The following is an 11,513-nucleotide window of genomic DNA, read 5'->3' as shown; positions in this document are numbered from 1 at the left end:
TTAAAACTGACAAATGTTGAGCCTTTATCACAAAAAAGCTGGATGTTTGTAGACGGGGTAACCACAGAGCGCGCACACAGGCAGAATGAGGGATTATGGGAAGTCCCTTGTCGCTCTGAGGTTTCCTCTGTGTGTGTGTGTGTGTGTGTGTGTGTGTTTGGGTGTAGTTTCTGCGACTGCAGAGGCGTCTAATGTCAGATGTGATGTCATGTTTCCCTTTATTGTAACCGCACTAACCAGGACGCTGTGTGTTGTAGCTGCTCAAGTCTCAAACCAAAGTCCCGACCGTCCAATCAGAGCGAGCCGCCGGATCTGGGTCGCCGCAGCTGCATCAGAATATATATTTATATACACATCTTTGCTATTAAAAATAGGAGGATTTAGCTAATTCGTATCAAATGACCATATTGAAATAGAATATCTGATTCTAATATATATTTGAATAAAATATATACGTTTAGTTTTACAAAAAGCCGAAGGCATGGTGGTTTTCTGAGATAATACATGTTCTTGGGGGAGAAAACTGACAAAAAGGCACAATCTCTTTTAAATCTGATTGATAAAATGGGCACAATCTCTTTTTATATGTTAAAAATATATTTGTTTTATGTCTCAGTGAAGGTTTGCCTGAGTTAGCCTTGATGCTCCACATTCATTATGTTTCCCTCCCTCCCCCAAAAGACACTAATCAGTTTATCATCTCTGCAAATGCCCGAAGAATACTGTCCATTTAAATACAGAGGAAAAAATAAGTATTTTTATTTCATATATACGTTTATATATATATAAAAAAATAGGAGAAGCTGATGATGGGTAAGGTTGAAGGCAACAACGCTGAAAATGCCCTCGTCGGCGAAACTGGAGAGGAAGATGGAGTCTCTTCCAGACCAAACCAATCGATGCGTTTTTTCTTCTTCTTCTGCATTATAATCTGTAGTGACGGGGCGTCTTCCAGGCACTTCTAGAATCTCTGTACAGGCGGCTGATTCTTCAGTAACATCAGGATCTGTCGGCTCCATGTTGGGTAAAAGAAGAAACGAACAAGAACCGGAGGCGACTCCCAACGTCCGGTCGCCTCCCCCGAACATTTATCTACTGGATTTGGGCACGATTGTGATCAGAAGTAGACCGAGGCAACTCTGTAGTCGGGTTTAAATCTGAGTTTTAGTGTTAAAGACGTGATGATGTGTCGCAGAGCAGGTCCAGCTGTATTCGCCAAGCAAACACCATGATTTCAACATGATTCTGCGCAAACAGCTCGTTTTGTTCCTTGTTTTTGCTCCGAACGGGTCGCTGCGTCACACGGAGGAAGATGATTTGTTTATTTAGCTCAGTTAAAAACTTTTTACCAAAACTGTCAAGTTGAAAGTAATTGAGGGCCATGTGAGATTGAATTTTAAAACAGTTTAAATTAAATTATTTTAAAAATTGCTAAATGTTTAATTTTTATCTGCACAAATAAGTACACTGCAAAAAACACAAACTCTTAAGTACTTTTGGTCTAGTAAACATCATATACTTAAAATAAGACAAAACTAACTTATAAATAATTCTACAACAAGATCCAAGCGCTTGTCTGAAGTAAAAAATTCTTTAATATTGATGAAAAAGCACGAATTACACATATAAAATAAAACATTGTTATAAGTGAAACAATTTGATAGTGGAACATTTTCATCAATATTAAGGAATTATTGACTTAAAAAAATCTATTTTGTGATGAAATGTTACTTGCAAGTTAGTTTTGTCTTATTTCAACTGAACTAAAATATTTGAACTGAAAACTAGACCAAAAATCAGTGGTCAGATTTGGTATTTTTTGCAGTGAACACATAATTTATTCAAATAAAGATGTCTGACTTAATAGAAGAGGGATCTGTAACTTACTGTAGATCTGAAACACAAATTTTATTTGTTTAAAAAAAATTAATTACAATCTTAAATGTTGATGTTTTTTCTATTATTTTTGGATTTTTTGTATATTCTGAGCAACAAAAACAGAAAATAGATTTCTTTTAAAAGTGTTTGCATTAAAGTCTTCAGAGAAAAAAAATATCGCAAAAATATTTATGGTTCTGTTTACTATAAAATTTAATTAAATGCGTACTTTGTGTTGTACATTCCATATTTAATATTTAGGAGACTTTAATTCACATCTTTTTTTTAAATGATTTGTTTAACTGCATACCTCCAACACTGAGCTGGACTATCAAGTTTGTGTGATTTTTGTATTTTGGTTGAGGGCCACACAAAATCACTTTGAGTGCCACAAAAGGCCCTCGGGCCACACTTTGGACACCTGATTTAGGTAACTGAAGCCAGAATTTGTGAATTATTGCACAAATCTTCCTGCAAACGACCCAAATGAGTTCAGCTAAAAGCAAAGAACAAAACTGTTGGTTCTGGTTTTTTGAAAACATTATATGAAACCTGCTACGTTTACTAAAGCCAGATTTCCGGCTCTGGCTGAACGTCTGGATCTGCAGAACCTGCCATGTTGGGTTTGTTTTTCAGCAGCTGGCGTTTTCCAGCGACAGCTGCGCCGTAGCTCTCTGCAGCTCGGAGCTCGCTCGGCGTTGGGTCGGCGCCGGCGGCAGCATCAGGCCCAGGATCACTCCTCTTGCTCCGCCGCTCTCCTCTCCCTCTCTCTTCCCGTCTTCCTGGTCCTCTCCCTCTCCTCTCACTTTCTTGTCCTCCGCCTCGTCCCGGTCTCCGTCCGCCTCCATCCGCTGGTCTTCGCTCCAGCGGCGTTTGAAGCGCAGTTTGAGCGGGATGCAGCGGGTTCCGCCGGGACTGACGGGCGCCGCCGCCGCCTGGCCCGGCTCGGTCTTCAGGCCCATCAGCGAGAAGGCGGCGGCGCCGCCAGGAGGCGGAGTGGCGGGAGTTTTGAACACCTCTTCGTCATCGTCGGGGTCTTCCTCTGGATGAGGAGCGGACGGGCTGCCGCCGTTCCCGTTCTTCAGATGGAGATGAGTATGATGACGGCTGTGAGGAAGAGGGGGGAACATGTCTCCCTCCTCTTCCTCGCTGTTGGGGTTCATCTCGTCTTCCTCGCTGATGTCGGTCACCTCCACGTCTTCCTCAGACAGGTCGGAGACCGGCTCCACCTGCAGGGGATCGACAGATCAGCGATAATCTCCGATTCTCTGAGGCCTAAAAATAGAATCTCAGTTTTTGGTTACAGATCCGATTTTAATAAAACTTTTTATCCATTATTTCCAAAAAAAGTTTTATGACAGTTTCAAAGGTTTTATGACTATGAGAATTTCTGTTTAATTAAGAGAATATAGTCTTAAAAAAAAGTATATTTATCCGGATCTGACGTGACCAGCTCAGTTTGGTTCTTTTTGAAATAGATTCGGTCATTTACAGGATCGTTTCTAAATCCTATTGATAATAATTTGATGCTGATGTGTTTAAAGATTAAATTTTACCTGTAAGGTATGTTCACCAAGTTGCTCAACGTTCCAATGTTCGAGTTGTCATAAAATTACTAATTTATCATTCTGTTATTATGACTTTATTCTGTTAATGATTATTCTTGCATTATTAGGACTTTATTAAAACATTATTCTGGCAATGACTTCATTATCGTATCATTATGACCTTATTCTCCTAATATAATCACTTTATTCTTGTAATTAAAAAACAAATTTGTAGCTTGGTCCTAACATCGTGTTGTAACCTCAAAATCCAAATAAACAGTAAAACATGTTTGCGAAACAAGATGGCTGCTCTGGGCGTGCTGACATCACTCTGAACTACAGAAACACAAGGAATGCATTGGTGAAAAAAAAGTCTTCATTTTTATAAATTACATTTTCAAAAACCAATAATTTTATTAATATTCCAGCGCTACTCTGAGATGCACCCAAAGCCGACTCACCTTGATCTTCGGCGGCGCTCCTCCCGCAGCAGACCCGGCGTTCGGACCGGCGCCGGTAAACGAGGAAGCGTGGTTGGAGGAGGAGGCGGCGGCCAGCGAGCTCCCCGCCTCCCTCTGCTTGCGGCCGAGCGGTGGCGGCTGCAGCTTGAACTTGAACGGCGAGGCGTGCGCGTCGTCGGTCGGCTGCTGGCCGAGCGGCAGCGGCATGGGCGGGAGCTGCAGGTGGTGGGGGGCGGGTTTCTCCAGGGTGGGGCGGTGGGGCTGGGGGACGATGATGTTGGGGTAGTGCAGGAAGGCCCGGGGGCTGAGGTGGTAGTTGTAAACGGACTGGGTGTGGGCCTGCAGGTAGTGCTTCATGTCCTCCGGGTTGAAGGAGAAGTGGGAGCCCATCATGGGGGACGACAAGGAGGGGGACGGGGTGTAGGCCAGGTGGGGGGTGGGGGTCATGGACAGGGCGGGGGACAGCAGGCCTCCGGGCCCGGGCAGGGGGGACACGGGGAACGGGGACAGAGGGTCGGGGTGGACCCTGGGTGCAGGCCTGGGTAACCCCGCTGGGGTCGGGTGACCCCCGTAGAACCTGAACAGGGACTCGTGAGGCAGGCGGGGGGCGAGGAGCCCTCGGAAGGCCCGGTCGGGCCCGATGGCGCGCTCGTCGGCCACCGCCGCCTCCTCTAGCTCGGAGTTGGTGGAGGTGCCGTCGCTGCAGTCGCTGACGGAGCCGCGGGCCATGCGGCGCGCCACGGTGCTGAACACGCCGGGGCTGCGCAGCTCCTCGCTGGAGGACAGAACCTCCGACGGGGTGGAGGGCGGGAAGCGGAAATGTGTTCCTCCGGTCGGGACGGGGGGCGCACTCTGAGGCACTCCACGACCTGCGATGAACAAGAGAACAGTTCAGAACAAGAGAACAGTTCAGACTCGCTTCCTGTAGCGGTGGGCGTTTATAAGTGATAAACTGTCCCATAACTTATCACGATAAATCATAATATTGTTGTTTTGAGACCATTTTCAAGTAGTATAATTTTAATGGCATAATAATGCAAAAACACATTCTCAGAGATGAATAAACTTTAAATTCAAATGAACATTTGACCCTGGAACTAAAAGACACTTTAAATCTCCTAAATAAATAAAACAACAAAATGAATCAAATAAAATTAATTATGAAGTCTCAGTAAACAAAATAGTCCTTCAGAAAAAGTTTTAGTTCAAAGCACCACTGATCTATATTTCTAAAGAAAAAAATTAAAAAATGAGTGAAAATGTTTTCAAAAAGTGGCTTTTATTTCAGGCAGTTGTTACTCCTACTAATACAGATTCTTCAGAGTTATTATAGATAGTGATGGCTGTTGGCAGCAAAGATCTCCTGTAGCAGTCTGTGTTTCAGCGAATCTAAAGAAGCCTCTGACTAAAGACACTTTTTCTAACACAGCCTCATGGAGAGGATGGTCAGAGTTGTCCATAGTATTCTTAGTTTAATGAAGAATCCGCCTTTGCATCTTCATCTTGTGAAATAAGGTTTGATTTCCACAGTCGTCCCCAGAACAGAACCAGAACCAGAACAGAACAGAACCAGCTTCTTTATAAGGTTGAGACTTTTTAGGTCCCTTGCTCTGATGCCGTGGCAGAAGAGATGAAACAACAAAGTTATGGAAGATCTGCAGCGTCTTGCTGCAAACCTTGACGGGTCTTAGCTTCCTCCAGTCGCTCTGTCTCTTCTTATAGACGCGTCTCCAATCCAGCCTGTCGTCCAGGTGAACACCGAGCTATTTATATTCCTCAACCACCTCCACCTTTTCTCCCATGGTGGAAATAAGGTTTGATTTAACCTTCTTTCTTCTGAAATCTACAATCATCTCCTTTGATTTGTTTACATTCAAGATGAGAGGATTCTTATATTTTCTCTTGAGCCATAAGCCTTAAAAGCTGAGAGGAACCAAGAGGTTAGGCCGAGGCCTGATGAGCTCCTCCTGCCTCCCCCTTCTGAGCCTGTGGCACTGCAATAAATTCTTGGCATCCGAGCACATGCCGGGATTAAATATTGGAAAAGTCGACCCGACTGCCATTACAAACATGGGCTGGGTTCCTCTGTTTTTTTTTCCAGCGTCTGTCGTTTAAAAAAAGAAAAACACATCTGTGCCATGTGTGTCAGGAATGACGGGTGGACGAGAAGCTGCAAGCGCGTACGAAACCATTGTATCACAACATGTCAGTGTGTGGGCCACATCACACAGAGGCTATAATTAAAGTTTCGTGCTTCGCTTATGTCACCCGGTCTCCAACGCTCCATATGGGCCATGTTTACGCTGGGTGGCCGGGCCCAAAGCGGCTGCGCCCCAGGGAGGAGGGGAAAAGCGCAGACGTGGCGTGCTGGGGTCTGGAGATGCACGCGGTCGGTTACTGGGCAGATTAAGACGAATGTCAGAGAGCAGCATATACGCCTCCACGCCTTCAACATGTTTCTGATTTGTTCCACTAATGAAACAACATCTTTAGGGTTTTTTTTCTGGCAAACTGAGCCTGTGGAGAAAAAAAGCTGCTCAACAGCTCCCTCTATAGGAGGAAATAAAGAAGAAATAAAACTTAAAAACAGAAATCTGAGTCAGTTTTGACAAAATGAAGATCAACATCCACTAAAAAGTAAGAAAAACGTTTTATTTAGCTCTTCATTGGCTCGTATTGTCCCTCCTATTACAGCAGAAAGATCTAACAACTTTGGTGAAGCTGAAACGAGAATATTTCAGTTAAAACCTGATTAGAAAGAGTGGAAAAAGCTGACTAACTACTAACTAGTCAACTAGTTATAACTCTAATGACCTGTTAGAGTTACAATCTCTAACAGGTTGTAATAACTCTAAAAGTTAGAGTTATAAAGGTCGGTGACCCCTACCGTAAAATGACAGAGTGAGATTTATTTGTCACATTAGCTGTAATTGAATAACATGTTCGCTTCTCTTTCCCATATTTAAGAGAAATGTGATTCATTCATACATCATGTTCATGAAACTTTGTTTGAAAGAATTTCTCTTTAGTGTAAAACATTTAAGTTCATGTTTGATGAGTGTAATGGCGATGCTCAAAGTCAGTTTTGATTCATTACAAACAATTAAATATTTCTTTACAGCCATTTATTTCAGTGCCTATTCTGTACACATCTGTGGGTGCCTACTTCCAACTTAGTAGACAAGTAAATAAATAAAATCTGTAGCTGAGGCCACCCCCAGTGATATGCTACCCTGGGCAATGAGCCACATCAAAAACCACCAATGTTATCATCTAAGGGAAAATGTAAAAAACTCTGATTGGCTTAAATATAAATTAAAAGAGGCATCAATTATTCCTGCCTACTGTGGGTTTTTCACATTCTACTCTCATCTACTCTTTTTACAGTTTTTGTTTTTAAACTACAGCAGTAAACTTGCTTTAAAGACTTTTATGTGCCTTTGCCAGAGGTGCCAATAAATGTATAGTAAAAAGCGTAGTAAATGGAATGCAAAGGCAATTAAAAACAACAAAGCCAGTCTGCAGTTTTTTGTTTTTAACTGAATTTTATATGATGCAAAAGTTCCAAACTATTTAAAATATGCATTAAATAACAAAAGTTAAGCTATTTTCAAAAATAGGGTTAGAAAATATATCAAAAAGACATAGTCTTATTTTTGTGTCATCTGTAACCATAAATAGTCTGAATCCTTAGCCTAAGTATGGCTCCTTTGCATTCATTTCCCCAATAAAAGTAGCAGATGATGGAATATAAAATAATAAAAAAGTGCATAAAAACAAGTAAGCTTAAAAGATTAAAATGAAACTGAATTATCTATAAAGTCTGAAACGCAGGAAGTTGAACGTTTGATGAGTAAAAGATCCAACAGCTGGATCTCGTTTTTCATGTTTCAGTTTAAAATCCGACTCAAACCAACAGAACCTTCCACAGAAGCAGGCGTAACGCTTCCCCTCCTCGCTGCGTAAATCACCTCAGCGCGCTTTAACACCGACCCGGCCAGCAGTTTTCACGTTGCTGCGAATGTGTACCTACCAGAGCCCATGTCGATGAAGGGGTAATTGACGAGCACCAGTTTGTTGAAGTTGAACTTGTAGGTGAACCTCTTCCCTTTGGTCTTGTGGAGGATCCGCTTGTTGTAGTAGTATCTGTGCAGAGAGCGGAGGACAGGAAGATGTTATCACCTGCGGGTTATTCACCGTGGAGCCAGATTTACGGAAGTTAGCAGCAGTTTAAATTCATCACGTGGAAAAGAAAACCTTAGGAGAGATTTTCAAGCTTATACAAACCACTGAACATATTGGAAATTAAATGCAGCTTTAGAAGCTACTCTCAATGCTACTTGACACAATAATTCCTGGTGTTTGTAAAGCAGCCAATCCAGGAACTTTATTTATTTTCTTTGAAGCTGATTGGCTGTAACCCCAAGAGTGGGGATAAGTTAGTCTGAATTAATTAGTTTCTACAATATCAAATCAATCAATCAAAATGTTATTTTTATAGCACATTTCAGCAACAAACTGCTTCACATCATAAAAACACAAAAAATGCTGGTCAGTGTTTCATTTATAATGTTTCAAAAGTAACTCTAAACAGGTGAGTTTTTAGTCTAGATTTAAAGAAACTCAGTGTTTCGGCTGTTTTACGTTTTTCTGGAAGTTTGTTCCAGATTTGTGGTGCATAGAAGCTGAATGCTGCTTCTCCATGTTTGGTAGTATTTGGATGCTAAGAGGTTCAGTGACCTATAAACCAACAGTATTGTAAGGTCTATGCAATAGTGCTAAGATGGTTTATAATATGTGTACTAATGCATGTTGAGTGTTTGGATTATTAAAATAAGAGGTTCTAATTGTTTTGTCAGCACCTGTTGGTCTCTAACTCCTGTGAATACTTGAAGTCCACTGTAAAAGTTTAAACATTTTTAGTAACATACTGTGAAAAATATTAAAAGGGGACCCATTATGCTTCCTTTTAAGTAAGTTAGGAAAGGTCTGTGGGTTATAAAAACAAAATCATTCTCCTGCAATGACATTTCAGCTCCTCAGTTCTGATGTTTGTGAACTCGTTCCAGAATGAGCCGTTTTAGGGCTCTGTCACTTTTATGCAAATAAGCTGTTGTTGGCCCCAAGGTCAACGTTTAAACTTGCCCTTTAGACTCTTGAAAATGGCTGTAAAACCACATATTTCGATGCTGACGAAGCACAACTATCAAGGATGCAGCAGAGGTTTCTGATTGTTGGTCAGCAGTAAAACCAGCGGACCAATCGGGCTTGTCTTCAAATAGTGGAGTAGGCGGAGCTCCGCTTGGGTTGCTAGGTAACTGGGCTGTACCCACCGACTGTGACTTAATCAGTGGGTTTTTGAAACGGCTTGTTTTCAAACACCAAAAACCATTAACTTATTGGTAGAAAACGGTTACATAAGGCTTTTTTTAGCACCTGAATAGTTTCTAGAAACAGTAAAGACCAGGAAAGAAGCATAAAAACAAGCAAAAAGTGAATTTTGCACAACAGATCCTGCAATAAACAATTTTTTTTAATAGAGTCCCACCACAACTTATAAAACAACACAAAAGGTTCTTTGATGCATAAATAGGAATAATAATTCCTTCCTTCCGTTGCATTCAAAACTATGGTCTCCATCAACGAAACTGCAGAACTTTTCAAACCCACAGGCCATCAAGGTGGGTCTGCTATCAAAGAAATAAGCAAGGAAAAGCCTGTTTGGTGCAGAAAAGAGCAAACACACCAAACAAAATGGGTAAAGATACAATGATGCACAGTGAGACTGATCAACACAGCTTAAAGAAACAAAATGCTGTGAGAGGAGGGGAGTTCTTGATGGAAAGAGTGATGTAAACCTCCATAAACAGGCCGCTTCCTGACTGAACACAACGCTTCAATTCAAAGCCTCACTGTGAGCTTGAAGGAGGTGAGACATCCATTCAGATTTAGTCTTATCCAGGCGGCTCCATTAGTAGGAGTGCATTAGTCATCGTCAGCACACAGAGTGATGCAAAGAGTGAATAGGCAGCTGCTGACAGCTCCTCCAAAAGACAAGAAAATGGCTCAGTGTGACTCACCAACAGCCACATTCATACTACTTTACACAAAAACAAGTAAATCGGAGAACCTCATTCAGCAGGGACCGGCCACTTCCTTCTGGGAAATGTAATACGCATCATTTCCAGTTACATGAAGCACAGAGGAGCTCGGTGGGTGAATCTGCACATGGATTTATGGATGATGTCTGGTTCACACTGCAAAAACACAAAATCTTACCAAGTATTTTCTAGTGCAAATGTCTTATTAAACTTGAAATAAGACAAAACTAACTCACAAGTAACATTTCAGCAAGATTAAGGGGCTTGTTTCAGGCCAATAATCCCTTATTATTGATAAAAATGCTACTCCACTGACAGATGACAACTGAAAATATCTGCCAGTGGAAATAGTACTTTTTATTAGGGCGTGAACTATTAATCAAATTAATTGTGATTAATGGATTATTGAAATAATCATCAACTAATTTAGTAATCGATTAATCGTTAATAGACACTAAAAATGGCTATTTGCTGAAGAAACAACACACAAAACATTACATTTTGCATTTAATATGAAAAAATATTTAAATCTGTTCAACCCAGATCTCCTAAAATGCCTTTTTTTCCTTTAGCTTTGCATGGAAAATTATCTCCCATTATGCCAATTCAAATATTAATCCCAAAACAAACAAATAAGCAGACAGTATTTTTTAGCTGCATTTGCATTTTTGCTACAAATCACTGAAAAGTGCAGAATATGCCAATTTTATTTTCTTTTTAAATTAGTTGTCAGAATAACCAACAGAACAATTGGTTACAAAAATAATTGTTAATTGCAGCCCTACGTTTTAATCAATATTCAAGAATTACTTACTGAAAACAAGCTCCTATATCTTGCTGAAAAGTTACCTGAAGGTTCATTTTGTCTTGTTTCAAGTGAACTAAGATATTTGCAATAGAAACGGAACAAAAACTACTCAGTAAGATTTAGTTTTTTTGCAGTGCAGGCTGAATGAGATTACAAAAGCTTGTATAACTGCACCCTGAGCACCAATCAATTAATTTTTACACATCCGTCCATCCATAAAGATCAATGCTATTATTTATGGACACATGCGTAACAAGTATTCATTCTGGGACAGGAAGAGAGATGATTAATCTTCAGGAAACTGAAGGTAAACATGAAGAAACGACACAACTTGAGGTGATCGGTCACATTAGGAGCGACGGTTAAAGAAATCACACAATAATGGGGATATGAGTCATTCTGCTCAGGCTGAATCCAGCGTAGACATGATATTCGTCACGGGAGTTTTGCACAAAGGAGGGAGAAAGCAGGAGCTCGTTGAGCCCCTCAGTGACTCAAAGAGTGAAGGGCCTCTTCTGAAAGAAACGGCTGTGATGAACTCCCACACTCTCACATGGAGAGCGGCCGCACAAAGCAGCAAACGGACAAAACCGGCAGGAACTGTGAGCAGGGGAAGTAATCAGATCATGAAGAGCTGAGGTCATTTAATCACTCAGGAACAAACAGGTGGTTACAGCAGGCAGGCTGCCTTCATTAGTTTTGATCAATAATAACAGAC

The 11,513-nt window shown here is 41.2% G+C and overlaps 1 protein-coding gene across 2 annotated transcripts in view; it reads right to left on the bottom strand.

Annotated features, from left to right (window-relative positions):
• Window positions 1-2,116: 2,116 nt before the first annotated feature.
• erf (Ets2 repressor factor) overlaps window positions 2,117-11,513 on the bottom strand; it is a 40,626-nt gene continuing 31,229 nt past the window's right edge. For both annotated transcript variants that reach the window (XM_028036412.1, XM_028036411.1), the window contains 3 exons: window positions 7,920-8,032; window positions 3,887-4,755; window positions 2,117-3,107 (listed from right to left, as the gene is read on the bottom strand). In XM_028036412.1, the coding sequence (XP_027892213.1) occupies window positions 2,511-3,107; window positions 3,887-4,755; window positions 7,920-8,032 (1,579 nt within the window). In that variant the 3' untranslated portion in view covers window positions 2,117-2,510. The remainder of the gene's footprint in view (window positions 3,108-3,886; window positions 4,756-7,919; window positions 8,033-11,513) is intronic.

The sequence above is a fragment of the Xiphophorus couchianus genome, chromosome 13 (assembly GCF_001444195.1).
Source record: "Xiphophorus couchianus chromosome 13, X_couchianus-1.0, whole genome shotgun sequence".
Lineage (NCBI taxonomy): Eukaryota > Metazoa > Chordata > Actinopteri > Cyprinodontiformes > Poeciliidae > Xiphophorus > Xiphophorus couchianus.
Note: the sequence above shows the minus strand (reverse complement) of the source record. Positions and strands in the feature narration are given on the sequence as shown.